The sequence below is a fragment of the Prunus avium genome, chromosome 1 (assembly GCF_965620075.1).
Source record: "Prunus avium chromosome 1, drPruAviu1.hap1.1, whole genome shotgun sequence".
Lineage (NCBI taxonomy): Eukaryota > Viridiplantae > Streptophyta > Magnoliopsida > Rosales > Rosaceae > Prunus > Prunus avium.
Genome location: NC_142284.1, coordinates 49178120 through 49194473, shown reverse-complemented (window position 1 = coordinate 49194473; position 16354 = coordinate 49178120). Strand labels below are relative to the sequence as shown.

Genomic DNA, 16354 nt, shown 5'->3' with positions numbered 1-16354 from the left:
TTGGTTTGAAATTGGACTCGTTGCCATTTTCGTACCCATAACCGACATGTAGAATATCGGCCACGTAACATATTTATCCATTGATTTCCTTGTACTTTTCAATTTTTGGTTGGTAGTTTTCATTTCCTGTCAAATTCCAGTGATCAATTTGAAGTTGAAATATCAATTTATCTCATCCAAAATGTCGTTATTGACCCGAAAGAAAATGATAGAATTATACACCTGTGAGCCGAAGGTGTAGCCCAATAAAATTGTTGGGCTCATTGAATTCAATTCCATTGAGTCAAAACAAACGTCGGCTAGCTATTGCCATTGGCTTTGACGTTTGCTGGACCTTCTATTCAGTCCAAAACGCGCGTTTCCGTGCTGGCAACCCAAATATTTACTTAGCAACCTATACGACATGTCGTATGCCATTACATAATTATTAAAAGAAAAAAACATAAAATAAATAAAAGAGCCAGTTAAGTCAAGCATATATCATAGATTCATATATCTATATTTTTAATTTTAATTTTTTTTGGTTTGGTCTGGTAAACATATCATATATAATAGTTTAATTAAATACTGGAGACCCAATTAATTAGAAAATAAAAAAGATAGTGATCACTGATCAGGAGGAGTCGCGCAAGAAGCTTTCTACAATGTTGTTGAATTGTATGGGATTTTCAACTTGGGGTACATGCGATGTGTTCTTTATCACTTCCAGTCTTGTTTTGGGTCCAAGAAGCCTGCAATATTAATTCACAAAACCAAACTAATTAAGCACCTTGATGTTAATTTCTCACCAGACCAAACAAATATATCACTCCACGTAATTCCAATAAATATCATTAGTATTCATGTACCGCCAATTATATGCTAGCTTGTGTTTACAGGGGGAAACAAACAAATTGTTTTAACATAAAGGAAAAGTTGCATAAGTAGGTTAGGCTAGTTGGCTAGAGCAGTGAATCAGCCCTTTACACCTAAATTCGACTCCATTTCTATAGATTATATTAATTGACAATTTAGGCTATCATTCATTTGTATTATAAAAAAAACAAGGCTTTAATATCACAAAACGTCCCTAAGGTTTACGAAACTATCAGATTGCATCATTAATGTTTTTTGTGTCATTCATGGTTCTCAAGGTTAGTATGTGTGATCACAAATGGTTCATGCCGTTAGATTTCGTCAAAAACTCTGTTAGTTTGCTGATGTAGCATATATATATATATATATATATATATATATATATATATATATATATCACAAAACATCCATGAAGTTCATGCACCTATCACAAATGGTCCCTTCAAAAAAAAAAAAATTCATAACATTCTGGTTTTCTTTTTTAAATTTTATGAATTTTAAATTATTTTAAAATATATATTGTATTTTAAATACGCCTGACACTATATTTTTGAAGATGTGGGCTCTACATATATGCCACATCAACAAATTCATAAAACTTAAAAATGAAAAAACCAAGAGTTTAGGGTTCATAAATGGTCCTCAAGGTTAAAATCTTCTATAAATGGTTTTTTCAAATTATTTTTTAAAAACTTCATTAGTTTGTTGATGTGGCATATATGTGGAGTCCACATCTTCAAAAAAATAGTGTCACGTGTATTTAAAATACAATATATGTTTTTAAAAAATTAAAAAAAGAAAACCAAAATGTTATGAATTTTAAATGAAAAAATTTTAAATTTTCGCAAGAATCATTTGTGATAGGTGCGTAAACCTCAGGATGTTTTGTGATATAAATATATGTCACGTCAGAAAACTAACGGAGTTTTTGACGGAACCTTTGTTATCACACATACTAACCTTGAGAATCACGAATGACACGAAAAAAATATTAAGGATGCAATCTGATAGTTTCGTAAACCTTAAGGACATTTTGTGATATTAAGTCAAAAACCAAAGAAATGTTTTGGAAATTAATTTAATAAATTATTAGCTATTAATTGGCATATAGGAAATAAAAAGGGTACATACTCCTTGAGTTCGGTAGCCATCTCCAATGGAAAGATCTGGTCTTTATCTCCCCATACGATCAAAACCTCCTACAGCCAAAAATATTGCAATAAATTAATATACATAAATGATTTTTCAATGAAATGATAATAATAATAATACCTTGTTAGGAAGAGGAGATAGGTTTGGTGTGTCATCTCGTCCAAGTGTGAGTCCCTTTAGCAGCTCCATCTTTTCCTTCCTTTTATCTGAGTACAATTTCTGCATTCATGCCCCCACCAAATAATAAATAAAACCCATCTATTATATATGTATAATCATAGATTAATACTAATTAATTAATTAAACCCCCTAGCTGAAAACCATGACTAAGTTTAATTATCATGGGGTGGGTCCCGTCTGATCTAATCCAACCTAACTGATCAAGACTGATGAAGAACACTTATCTACAGGAGCATTTTTGCTCACCACTTTAACCATAGGTGTACCATCACCATCATCCTCAATGCTTGACACGTGTCAATAGGTGTAATCATAATTCCATAAATACAAAGCAAAAGTTAACTATGGTTATGTCTATAGACACATGTCAAGCATTGAGGATGGTGGTGATGGTACACCTATGGTTAAAGTGGTGAGCAAAAATGCACCCACTTATCTACCATGTGGTCCACGTGACACATGACCTTTGAAATTACATGTAAAAAGAAAAACAAATTATAATCAACATTATAATTATATAAAAATTAGTACCTGCACGATATCATTCAAGAAAAAACGGGGTATGACGTCAACACGCCGGGACATAGCAAGACCGATCAACGTCTGCAACTGCACAGCCGTCGCAGGCAGCATGAGATGTTCAATCTTTTCCAACTTTGCCCTCCTCAGCAACTTCTCGTTATCTCCTCTTCTCATGTTAACCCCAGAGCTGGCAATCACCACCTTCTCCACTCTCTCCGGCCACATCCTCGCCACGTGGTACGCCACAAACCCGCCGTAGCTCGTCCCAATGACACTGAACCTCTCCACGCCCGCCTTCTCCATCAGTTTCGCCACGGAGGCTGCCTGAAAGACCTCGCTTCTCTCTGCTGACGTGGTGGTGGAGTCGCCGAAGAAGACGAGGTCGGGGACGTAGACGTTGAAGCGGGTGGAGAAGAACTGGACTTGGTTCCGCCACTGCCACATGGCAACGGGGCCGAAGCCGTGGATTAGAACCAGGGAAGGCTTTTTCTGGGAGGCTTGAGAAAATTTGGGGTTGGGACCCCAGAATTGGAGGGTGGTCTCATTGTCGAGTTGTAGGGTTTGTTGCGAGAGGCCAGAGGCGGCGAAGCAACGGCGGACGTAGATGGCATATAGTGAGACAGGGCTGAGAAAGAAAGGTAGCATTGGATTGAATTGGATTCGGGGGATGTTGTTGAGTATGATGTGGGGATATCGACTAGGCCATGATAAAGAGTGTACAGTTTTTTTGTTTTTGTTTTTGTCCTTTCTGTTTTGGAGAGGTTGTTTGGGTGGTAAGGTATTTGAGCTGGTTTTGGGCTAATTTTAGAAGAAAATTATTAAAGATTAATGGGTGAGAGAATTGGGAAATATTTATTGTAAAGAAGGTGAAAGTGTGTGGAAATATACATGGGTGGTGATGGGGTTGGTTTGGTTGGTTTTTTTTTGTGTTCGTGTTATGTAGGTGTGATGATGACCCATACTTTGTCACGAGCCAACTTTCACCAAATTTTGTTGTCTTTAAATGATCTTTCAAGCCATTCTAGTTAGGTCGGATAGAATTTTCTAATCGTTGATATACGCATATATATGTGAGTCTTACAATAAGATTCATATGTAAGTATTTACGGTTTGAAAGTGTGTTAAACCGTAATATATGTTAAATTTATATTTAGCGCTCATGTGCATTTATGATGAAATCATCTACAAGGCTGCATAACACACATGCGAATGATGCAGGCCAGCCAGTCCCGTTCATGTATCAGGACATTAAGCTTAATTTTCATGGTATCTAATAAGATTTTAGTTGCTTAATTAGAAGAGATTAAGTATAACTTTTGAAGCAAGTTAACCGGTGGTTGTTAATTTAGATCCAATTGATTTGATGATATGCCATTACTACTCTTGCATGATCAACTTTGGTGGTTTGCTGGGGCCGGCCTTGCCATCAATATTGCTAAATATCTTTTCAACGACTTCTATTACCAGCCAGAAGTTCCATATGGAAGTCCAAGCAGCCACACGAAAATTCTAGCAGATTTTTTGTTTAAAAGCAAAGCATCCCTAGTGCTTTGTTAAAGTTGAAGTCGAAAGTCTACATTATCTGATTATACTACTTAGAAGATAAAGAAAAATGTTTATGAATTAATCAGTATTTATATTCATATATACATCCTAAAGATATCAGCTGGAATGAGATCATTGGCTAGATTCTTAAAAATAAATAAATAAATACTTTTCTCCCAACCAATTTAAAAAGATGGAATAAAAATAGAGATATTTAGTCATATACCCATTCTTAGCACTAATAATATAAATAAACTCGACACCATTTAATTTCTATAAACAAATCCAAAAAAATGACAGCTGACCCTATTTAATTTAATTTTGATTATTAAATTACTTTGATGCCCTATTGAGTGTTTTGGGTTTTTTTTATGAGGTTTTGTTTTAAGAAATCAATTACAGTTTTGTAATTTAAAATAAGTTAAAAGCCTTTTTGTTATGTTGTAAATAAGTTTTTGGTGTGTTTCTAAAGTCCCTTTCATATAGGTTTTTTTTATAATTTGGATTCATATATTGGGTATAATAGTGAATCTCCCATAAAAATATTGATAAACTGAATGTTTATTTTGTTTATTTTGATCGTGACGGATCATCTATCCAAAGAATTTTGAAGTGCTCTCACCTCCTCCTTTCTTCTCATAAAAATGGCAGAAACTTGGATCTTTCATTTTCTTCCGACCTTCGCGGAAGGAGAGCAGATTGTGTTTTTTTTAAATAAATAAAAACTAAAAACAAGTACCCTTTAATTATTATTATTATAATATTTATGCGTGACAAAGTAAAAGCTAAATCTGGGTGACATATTGCTATCACCCACCCAGTTATGGGTATAATGGGTTGGACTTACAAATTTATATTTTTAATATTCCACTGATGATCGATGGCTTTAGTTCTGATTTGAAAGAGTTTGGTTTTTGTGTATGCACCTACTACTGGTGCATGTTTGAATTTGAGCTTACTGATGGAGAAGGGAAGGAGAAGGTCAAGGATGGGCTTATCTTGCTTGACCAAAGTAAAAGGAAATGCCCACCATATTGCAAGCAAAGAACTTATGCAGTACTTGCTTTGCGCTTTTCTTTTTAACTTTTTCGTCTAAACTATTATTATTTCGAGAGAGGAATCGAATTTGTTGTAAGAGACGGCACACAACCCTAACTCATTTTACTTGGTACAACAATGGTGCATAAGGTGAGCAGGCCAGGTCTTCCACACAATTCCAAACAAATATAAATAAAAAGTATCTGCCGTTTTCATCAAGTAATCCATTGTCGTCCAGCGGTTAGGATATCTGGCTTTCACCCAGGAGACCCGGGTTCGATTCCCGGCAATGGAACTTTTTTGTTTCTATTTAGTTTTAAACCCAAGTTTATTTCTGAAAGGCTAAAAACCACTCAAGGTGTTTGGTAAAATTCCCATGAGTAAAGTTAAGATAAAGTTGCAGGTAGATTGATTTGTTCACCCCATTCCCTTTTGACCAAAAACTCTAACTTCATCAATCAGCATACGACAAGGTCAGTACTGAATTATATTTTAAATTCCTGTCAATGCCTATCTGTGTACTATTTGATTGATTTTCAATATCGTTGTATATGGATTTCCAGTTTAGCCAAAAGACAGGTCAAGCTACATTAATTCTACAAATTTGGTATGTATGGCGTTGACGAAATACTACACAAATTGGTATTTGTACTGCAGTTGGCAGAAGCTGATCTTGACCTCTTAACACCTTACTTACTTAACCAAAATAATTTAGCACAACTCACCTCACCTGCCCCAAAAGATACATAATTGAATGAATAAAAAAGTATTCTGGTATGTCATATATATATAATAAGTCCCATTTTCTTTCTTAGTGGACTGCCTTAATTTTACACATTTAAGGGTTTTCTAATCTATTTTTTTGACTACTAGAAAAAGGACTTCTGCAAATTTAATCTAATAACTTGTTTGGTGATGTAGTTTGTATTTATTAAAAGATAGTTTGTATTTGTACTTAATCTAATAACTTATTGTAGCTGATGTGGCATACCCCACAAGCATTGGATATGTTGAATGATCCAGATTTTATGAAATGCAGGTAAATGTACCATCTCTAAATGCAGAGGCTCAGAACCCTCTATTTATAGTTTTAAAAAGTCAAAGTGGTAGGCAAGTCATTGGCCATCCCTAACTGATACAAAGACACAGATATGCCTTGGTAGAACTGTTGTGTGTATAAGATAATTAATAAGAATATTATCCTCTGTATAAATTGTTATTAACAATGCAATATATTATATAGTAGGTGACTAAATGATATGACGAGGTCTCTAAGCAGCCTTCATATGCATAATTGTCTCATCATTGCAAGACATTAAACAACTGCCATTCTGTTGTCTTCTCAAGATGGCTCATGAGAAGATCACATGGAAATGCATCATCCCAGGCTGTTACAAAAGCGCTGCACGTTTAGAAAACCGGTTGCAGACAGATTGCAAAAGAGCACAAATTCTAAAACAAAACCCTTTGCTGCAGAAGAGGCTTTCCCTCTCGGATATAAACGATGATCCCAGCTCAACGCTCTTTGCAGATGATCTTTCCAACTCTGTCATCGGCCTTAATCTTCATGTTTTTTCGTTAGCGGAGCTTCGAGTTGTCACAAGTAATTTCTCATGGAGTAATCTGCTTGGTGAGGGCGGGTTTGGACCGGTGTTCAAGGGGTTTATTGATGACAAGCTTAGGCCTGGATTGAAGCCTCAGCCTGTAGCTGTCAAGCTGTTAGACTTGGATGGCTTGCAGGGCCATAGGGAGTGGCTGGTTTGATTACTATATGTTGCACATTTGACTTTCAAGTGACCATAGTGGCCTTTTTCATTTGAATAGCATTGCATTGTTTCTGTTGTTGCAGGCAGAGCTTATATTTCTTGGACAGCTGAGGCATCCTAATCTTGTCAAGCTGATTGGATATTGTTGTGAAGATGAGCACAGGCTTCTTGTATATGAATTCATGGCAAGAGGAAGCTTAGAAAACCAACTTTTCAGAAGTGAGTTACTTTCCATTTCTCTTGAAATTTTTTGCTATAATCAATCAGCTGCCAAGCTTATTGAATGGGTTGGATATTGCTGTGTCTATTGACTGATGTCATGTGTGCTATTTCTCGCTAAATGTACTGCAGGCTATTCTTCTGCTCTGCCGTGGTCGAAAAGAATGAAAATCGCTGTTGGGGCGGCAAAGGGCCTAGCCTTCCTCCATGAAGCCGATCATAAGCCTGTCATATTCAGAGATTTTAAGACTTCAAATATTCTGCTGGACTCTGTAAGTTATTTCTTTCTTTCTGAGCTCTCTTATATTGTTGTTGATGGCTATGTGATCTTTGTCACATAAAAAAGAAGAAGTATAGAAGGTAGTAAGATTGATTTTGAATTAACTTCTTTCCCTTTCAGGATTATACAGCTAAACTTTCAGATTTTGGGTTAGCAAAGGATGGTCCAGAAGGAGAAGACACACACATAACCACACGTATAATAGGAACACAGGGGTATGCAGCCCCAGAATACATCATGACAGGTAAACCCAATAGCTATTTAGGAAAAGACAAGACTCTAATAAATCTCTCATAAGTCATAAACTAATCAAGTTTAGCACCTAATTAAATTCAGGTCGATTGACAACCAAGAGTGATGTGTATAGTTTTGGAGTTGTTCTGTTAGAGCTGCTGACAGGTAAACGGTGCATAGATAAAACCCGCCCAAATCGAGAACAGAACCTTGTAGAATGGGCAAAGCCTCGCTTGAAGGACCCCAGAAAGCTCGACCGGATTATAGACCCAACAATGGAGGGACAATACTCCACAAGAGGGGCTCGAAAGGCGGCTGCATTGGCTTACGCATGCCTGAGCCACCAGCCAAAGAATAGGCCAATGATGAGTGATGTGGTCATGATCTTGGAGCCTCTTCAGAACTTCAATGAGGGGTTAATTGTTAGGCCATTTGTTTATGTAGCACCAAATGAGGAGGATAGTAATAGTAGCATACAAGGCATTATAACAAGTGAAGCACAAAAGGATGGCAAAGAAAGTTGGAAGTAGTGTACAGTCTCCAAATAATTTGTATTGATTGAGAAGAAAGGAATGACTCTGCTAACGTCAGTCAATCATTCGCACGAAATTTCTGATCGTTGATACATGTCGTCTCCGCATCTCATCAGCGGGCAACTGAACATACCATATCTCAATAAAGGATTTCAAGATTTCATGACAGTGTATTTTGCAAACTAGTAATAAAATATGGTGAAAAGCCAGCATGGATATGGTAATGATATCATGTTTATTAATGATACACCTGATTTGATTAAAAAATGCTACACTTGACTGTGTGAATTGACAAAAACCTAATCATATATCTTAATCTAAGGGAAGAATTCCAAGTTCCAATAGCAATATACAAATCAAGAACGCAGCCCCCTCTGATAACGTCTTCACTGTAATATCAGGAATTTCAACACCTGCCCACCAATTCATTGCTTGAAAGCCTTCACCAACCAACCAAGTAGGCCTAGCTTGACTTCATTTTTCGGTGTTCACTATAATATGAAAAATTCCCATCCCATGTCCTGTTCTGAATGTTCTTTTGTTCATCGTCTCTCGTGCTTACTAACCTTCTAGACCAGCGTGTGATGTTTTCTTCATGACATATATTAAGTTGAAGAAGACAAAATGGAACAACTGGTTTTTTTTTTGTTTTTTTTGTTTTAATCAAAGAAATGGAACAACTGGTTAGAAACTTACGGGTTTCTTCCGGGCTTCTAACCTTCTACATCTGCAAAAGTTATCCACCTTGCTTACCTTTTTATTCATTTTAATATGAGATAAAAGTCATCCATGATATTTCATGTTAATATTGGTAAAATGGAGGTTCATTGCCTAAGATATAAGGATTTTTAAGTTATTGTCACACCTCTCCATTTTGTTATCGGTATAATGTTAGCCCAATAGTAGATAAACCTCCTTTTGTGGTTCACTAAGTTGCCTATGTATATTATGGGGGGGAGAAAATAAATAAATGTCCACCAAAGAACTGAGGTAGAAACACTTCAATCAGCATGAGGTAGGTAGTCTTCTTTTAAATGATGGTTTTGTATCTTTTGCTGCGGTTTGCAGCGATTTCATGACCTTTAGCGACAAAATTAGGGTTTCAAATACGGAAAGATGCTTTAGCAGCGGATTATTTCATCGCTAACCGCAGCTAAACCAATAATTACTAGCGAAATGTAGTTTACTGTCTTTCCCTCTCACACATCGTAATTTTGGGACCCTACTCCAGTTTGAAAATGGACATCTTTTATCAAATGGTCCTTGTTTATGAAAATCTCATGCTAAATTATTTTAAAATTTAGCTTGGCATCATGTAGTCAAATTAATCAATTTCTTTTTTTCTTCTTTTGTTGTCCTGCATCACTCACTCCCACGAGTAGAAAAAAAGAAGAAGCCAACATTCAAAACCAAAAAGAACAGCACGAAACCCCCATCATCACCTGCACAAGCTCTTTGCCCCATAACACAGCAGTGTAGGTAGGAGCATTGGGCCTCGTCTTCTTGTCAAATGCAAGTACTTTAGTTTTGTTGATTTCACTATTCAACTGGATCCGAGATGAGGTCTTCTAATTCATCAATAATGGCATCATAACAAAAACAATATTGCTCCGGTTTCTGGACCATTCCATCTCGCTGAGACCTAAATCTGGTTATTGTATTAACTAAATCTAAAGCAGACTTGTCCCCAGAAATAATTCTCTGCAATGTGTCATGAATTGTGCAGTATGTTCCAGTTCTCCCAACACCCGCACTGCAGTGTACCACAATTGGACCAGAGTCGGGTATGGCAGGTGCTACTTGATACATTGCTCTTTTCAAAATTTCACGAACAGCAATTGTGTTTTCGGGAACTCCATGGTCAGGCCATTGAGGATACTGAATATGCAAAACAGACATGGGTGCTTCCTCTGAGTCTGACTCTACCTTATACTTCTTCACCTCCAAAAGGCGCAACACTACTGAATTTCCATCTCCAAATTCACTACTTCTTATCAACTTAGTGGCTATAGATATATTCCCAAATTCTCTATGGCCATCATCACCTTCTGCCTGAAAATAATCTCCACATTTATTATCATCCAAGTCAGTAAGCATGACAACTACAGAGCAACGGTACTGGATTACCATTTCCCAAAAATCCTCAAAGGTCTCTGAAAGTGGACCTTGTGTTGCAATAAAAGAAGAGGAACATGATGTGATGAAGCTAGCATTGATGTAGTCTCCTGCTGCAGAATAGTTGAGAACAACCCTATTTTCGTCAAACGCTACGTAGTCATCATAACGGTTTTTGCTAAAATTGACTTTGTTGAGAGCCACAGTGCAACGCTTCTCCGCCTCAGATTGTGTTATATAAATGGCATCTAACTGATCCCACTCTTGTTTGATCTGTTCAGGCATCTGGAGCTTGTCCTTGAAGAATTTGAGAGCCAATGAGCAGTACTTATACTGATGGGGAGCGAGGGTGAGTCTCCTTGGCGGCGGAGCATAGGCCAACAACTCCAAAGAAGGGAGGGCGTTCGTTGCAGCGGTAGCCATTGTAAGGCGATCTCCTGTGGTGGGGAGAGCCCCTTGAAGAAATGTTCTCCGGTTTCTGGGATTTTCCCCGTGCGGTCACATCATCAACCTTGGTCTTCGACATCTCCCTCATCCTCTTGGTCTTCGGCATCTCCAGATTTGCGTTATATAAGAAACTGATGACAAACAACCAAATCAAAACTTCATTGACCTTGAGCTGTATTAGAAACTCCAAAAAAACAAACATTAGAAAAGATAGGACGCTGAGCAATTTCAAACATTAAATATTTACAATTGTTCTCAACAAATTTTCATATTTCTCAAAGACTGGATGGTGACCTCGTTACCAATACATTGAGTATTTCTTTCTCTAGATACAATCATGCTATTAGTGAGCCATTGAACTCTCACTCTACTAGGCATTACATCCTTACAAAATCATCAAAACAGATTGCATAAATCTTAATTTAATCGAAATCTTAGTTAAATACCCACAACTTCGTTTATAGATTGACATCTTAAGTTACACAGCCAGCAATACCAATATCAAAGTCACTTCTTCAAAACACATTCAGTTATAATCATACATTCACAGCCAATGGGGGCAATTGCCCCTAAAATGAATCCGCCATTAATGTGACTGTTATTGGGTAATCTTCTCTGGTTAATTTCATGATTCTAATAAACTTTTGAATCTATTTCACAAAAAGCATACCCAAATTACAGATGACAACAGAAAGGAAACGAACCCACAACGCAATTGCATACTAGGGAAAGACAAAAAAAAAGATGCAAACTTTGAATTTTTACAAAGTTCAATATGTGGAAAAAAGAAAAAGAGAAGAGCTGCTTTCAACCAATTAGATATCTATTGTAAAAGCCAGTGCTTTCCTCTTCTTTACTAACTCGACAGAGCTGTCATGGCGGCTACGGTAGTGCGAGCGACGACGTCGTCTGGGAATTTGGTTTAGGGATTGTTCTTTTGTGTCGAATAGATTTGGGGATTTTGTCAGAGTGACCCGCACAGACGATAGCCCTGTGTGATTAAAATTCAAATTTGGGCGACAATCGCATGCATATAATCGTCATTTTTCTTTTGTTCAAGTTTTGTTGTGGTCCAAATATGCGGGTGTATGGGGTAATGAACCCATCTTGGGGTTTTTTTTTTTTTTTTTTTTGGCGAACATAGTAAATTCGTTGATATGAAGGCAGATACAAGATCACATAGAAAGAATAAAAACACAATAAAGTAAAAAAGAAAGTAGAAATAACACAATAAAAACAACCAATGCAAGAACAATGAGCAAACTCTATATTTAATTAAACCCTAACTCGCTGAAAGTTGAAGATGATAGGATCCATAAGAACTCAGGAACCAATGTTGAACAGAGATCATGTGGAAAACCAACTCTGAAGCATCCTTGAGACTGGAAACACCAAAAAGTGAAAGAGCAATTACCACTCTAATTCCACCTTGACTTTTAAAGGAAGTCATAGTATCTCCAGCAACCCCTCACGATCCCACAACACCAAAGAAGTAGATCCCACCAGATCCATCAACTCCATCTCCATGGAAAAGGTCTTAGAACCACCAAACCCTTAAAAATCAATAGCACAAACAACAAGAGGGCAAAGGTGGAGATCTACCAAGATCAAGCAAGATCAGCCCAAAAGGTTGAGAAACAGCCCCTAAAAGGCAATGGGGGAAGACAAAAGCTTGCCAAAAGGCAAGAGAGCAAAATCCTAGCAAAAAACTGGGGGAAAAAACTCTCCACAACATAAAGGGAGGGGAGAGAAGCTCGGTTTATTAGCCGAAAGGAAATCAATCCAGGGGAAACCCCGTGGATTCAAAAGAGTTTGCAATAGCTTTATGAAGGTTTTTGGGTTGAAGGAGAAGAAGAAGAAGTTTCAGAAAGAGAAGTCATGAACCCATCTCTTTTTGGGCTTTTAAACTTTTGACTATTGGTTTATTTCCAAATGGGTAAATGGCCGAAAACCCCCCTGGACTATTTCGACTGTCGAAATGTCCACCATGGAATATTTTTTCAGCCAATTTAGCCCTCGGATTATTTTAAATGGTCAATTTAGCCCATACTGTCAAGTTTTTAGACCTCCATCCAATTTTCTGTTAACTATAAGGGTAAATTTGTCATTTTACAAGGACAATACTTCCACACAAAAAAAGTGAAATCATGATTTCTTCTTTCTTTTTTTTTTTTCCCGTTCTTCTTCCTCTTTTTTTTTTTCTTTCTTCTCTCCCTATCTACTCCATATCTGCGTCTCTCTCTCATTTTTCTTTCTCATTCTTTTCTCTCTCTCATTTTCTTTCAAGAATCCGATTCAAAGTAGGCGTTGTCTTCTTCCCCAAGTGCACAACGCCTTCTCTACAACACAGATGCATAGATATGAAATCCATTCTAACACCGCCTCCCTCCCCTTGCTCGTCCGCAGGTAACAAAAATTAGCAAAAGAAATTGATAGCAAAACCAAATCAATGGACACTTAGCCAACACCCAACACCCACGGTCTCAAATAAAACAAGACCCATAGTGGTTGAGACAAATCAAACACCAAATAAAGTTCATTGCAACAAAAGAAATATACAGAACACTCTGTCATCTCTAAATTTGCAAGTGATTTCACCAATTCTACGAACAATATGAAGACAGCAAAAAGTTATTATAGAAGGACATCTGAAATAGTCAAGTGTGTAAAGCAAGGACATCCAAAAAGTTATTATAAAACACTTACAGGTGAGTAAGGTTCCTTCTAGGAACTCCTACCTTTGTTTGGATGGACCATAGGCCTGATGCTAGGAAGCAAGAAATGAGTGTGAAAAGTGCAGATTCAAATAAACCAAAGGATTCTTTGCCAATCACCCATAAAAATCATCCAGAATATCCAAACACTGTGAAATGCAATCCCTAAATCCCATTGATCCAATCAAGAACAAGTAGGTGTCGATGAAGATGAAAACATATCTTGATTCTAATTATATGTTTATTTACACTGACCAACCATTAGCATTCACTCGAAAGCCCTTGTGGATGTGGGATTGCAGATATAGTCTTGGGAGGAAGGGGCTGGGGAAGACGATGATTGCCTTCCCCTTTTTTTTTTTTTTTTTCTTCACTTTTGTAGTTTTAACAATTTAATTATTTTAAACTTAAAAAAAAAATTAATTGAACAGTGAGTCACATGCCTATGTGACATTTAGACAGAAAATTGGATGACATTGCATGAAAACTAACGGTAGGGGCTAAATTGACCATTTAAAATAATCTGAGGGCTAAATTGGCTGAAAAAATATTCCAGGGTGGACATTTCGACAGTCGAAATAATCCAGGGGGATTTTCGGCCATTTACCCTTTCCAAATAGACCAGAATGTTTTTTCTTTTGTTTTCCATTTTATTTTGTTGTTGTTATCTTTCAATGGTTTTCATTTCATACTCCCAAAAAAAAAATAGTTTTCATTAAGGGAGATTCACTATTAGAGCACTTCCAACAATTTGTCCTTTGCCATGGCAAGGGAGGGCTAGGGCAGCTACTATTCACGTGAATAGTTGCTGCCCTTGCAAAAGGTTGTAGTGTTTCCACCAATTGTCATGGCAACAACTATTCACATGAGATATGAGGAGATAAATTTGTACAGAGTTTTGGTGTGGGAAGTGAAAAATATGACTAAGTATTTATTTAAAAAAAATATGAATTTTTTCGTTTTTTTTTAAAAAAAAATTGTGTTGCTGACATCAACAAACCCAAGCTTGAACTCAGGCTGAACTCCCCCTCGTGCCAGCCCAGTCTTGTGGCCCCCACCTCCTGCTCGGGTTAGCCCATGCTGCTGGAAATGTGTTTTTGGCCCAAACCCCCCCCCCCCCACAAAATCGTGCTGCTGGACTTGCTTTTATACTCAATATAGGGGCCCAAATTATTAAAAAAAATCTTATATGAAATGGACTTTAAAAACACACCCAAAGCCCATTTACAACATAACAAAGAGGTTTTTAACTTCTTATAAATTACAAAATTGCCATTGATTTCTTAAAACAAGCCTAACCCCAAAATCTCATTTAAAAAAACCCCAAAACACTCAATAGGGCATCAAAATTAAATTCAATAGGGCAAGCTGTTATTTTTTGGGTGTTTTTTGGGTTTGTTTATAGAAATTAAATGGTGTAGAATTTATCTATACCATTAGTGCTAAGAATGGGTATGTGACTAAATACGTCAAAGATGCTGTTCTAAAGCCTTTGTAATCTCCCTACATGCAGGTACTAACGGTCTACATGACTCTAAGATATGACCCTAATACACAAACTCAAGATTCGCTATGAGCACGTTCCCAGACGGATATGTTTCTAAGTCACATGACCATTGTCCAAAAAAACTAATAGAAAGTAGAGAATATATATATACAGTTATTCTCTTATCTGGATGTCCGCACGTTATTATCGTGCAGATCCTATTGTAAACAGGCAGGAAAACAGAGAGGGGTAGTACAGAAGGCACGTTATTCTCCCTCCTATTTCTCTTCATCAACACACTGCTAAACTCTTTCTTTTATCAGACCAAAAAAACTTCTTGATCTTTCTCTCTTTCTTTCCAAAAAAATTTGAAATCCCTTGTGTAGCATGAACTTTTTGTTGTTAGAGTTACTGCTGATAATTTATTAATTAAGTTATGTTAATCCGTTATTATTTCTCATAACACATTTCCATCACAACAACCACCATTACCTAATAGAGAGAGAAAACATAGGGAATGAATGAATGTCTATTCTGAATGAAGCAAAAGAACCAAAGCATCAAGATAGATTTTTCTTTTTTCTTTTTTTGAATTAAAACTCTAATCTCAATTGATCAGAGAAAGATTGTCCAGAACAATTTGATGTTTAACAGAACAACTAAGAATAAGGACTTGTCTACCATATTTGCTTTAAAGCTCCAAAGAAAGCAACACAAACTACAAACCTAACCAGTGAACTTAGATAAGAGAGGTCCTGTTCCCCATCTTTTCTCCACCACCTCTTGATTGGGTGCTGGGCAATAAGGCTATCATTTCCTTTCTTGTATGGTGACCTTGTGTAAGGTGTGCTTGAGAGCGTTCACCATGGCGACGGCTGCCTTGTCCAGAGATCATTAGCAGAGAACAGTGAGGGAAGAGAGAGTGAGGAGAGAAAAAATAATAATAATAATTTGTGACAGAAATTTACCCTTTCGAGAAAATAGAGAGAGGAGAGAGAAAAACATTTTAATTTATTTTTTATGTAAAAAAGTTATGTCAGATTTAATCTCATCCATTAAAAGTGGAGTAATCTAATGGCCTGAAAATTGTGTCAAAACTTGTGTCAAAAATATGGTGCCATGGATCCGCTTCCCTATATATATATAAGGCTCAGGCCTATACAAAGTACAATGATGAATTAAAAAAGAAAAAGGAAGGAAAAAAGGGCGTACTAACCCATCTTCACGATAAATTAAAAAGGCTCGAGCCTAAACAAACTAGAACTAGT

General features: G+C 36.8%; 2 protein-coding genes, 1 non-coding gene and 1 pseudogene across 5 annotated transcripts; 2 read left to right on the top strand and 2 right to left on the bottom strand.

The window, feature by feature from the left end:
* Positions 1-459: 459 nt before the first annotated feature.
* On the bottom strand, positions 460-3632 carry LOC110749437 (uncharacterized). Its single transcript, XM_021949551.2, has 4 exons — positions 2719-3632; positions 2128-2226; positions 1987-2054; positions 460-731 (listed from the first exon to the last, which is right to left on the bottom strand). Exons 1-4 carry the CDS (start codon positions 3352-3354, stop codon positions 614-616), a joined length of 921 nt encoding a protein of 306 aa, XP_021805243.1. The 5' UTR covers positions 3355-3632; the 3' UTR covers positions 460-613.
* A 1883-nt stretch (positions 3633-5515) lies between these two features.
* On the top strand, positions 5516-5587 carry TRNAE-UUC (transfer RNA glutamic acid (anticodon UUC)). The gene has a single exon. It is a non-coding gene; the product is annotated as a tRNA-Glu (tRNA).
* Positions 5588-6550: 963 nt separating this feature from the next.
* ARSK1 (root-specific kinase 1) lies at positions 6551-8568 on the top strand. The gene is made up of 5 exons (XM_021949554.2): positions 6551-7050; positions 7142-7277; positions 7410-7549; positions 7678-7801; positions 7894-8568. Exons 1-5 carry the CDS (start codon positions 6640-6642, stop codon positions 8319-8321), a joined length of 1239 nt encoding a protein of 412 aa, XP_021805246.1. The 5' UTR covers positions 6551-6639; the 3' UTR covers positions 8322-8568.
* A 1271-nt stretch (positions 8569-9839) lies between these two features.
* LOC110749424 (protein-tyrosine-phosphatase PTP1 pseudogene) lies at positions 9840-13937 on the bottom strand (annotated as a pseudogene). Of its 2 annotated transcripts, none has more exons than XR_015832933.1 (2): positions 13625-13937; positions 9840-11017 (listed from the first exon to the last, which is right to left on the bottom strand). The product of XR_015832933.1 is annotated as a protein-tyrosine-phosphatase PTP1 pseudogene, transcript variant X2 (transcript). The 2 variants fall into 2 exon arrangements; XR_015832932.1 differs by lacking the exon at positions 13625-13937 and adding an exon at positions 12301-12793.
* Between the last annotated feature and the right edge of the window lie 2417 nt (positions 13938-16354).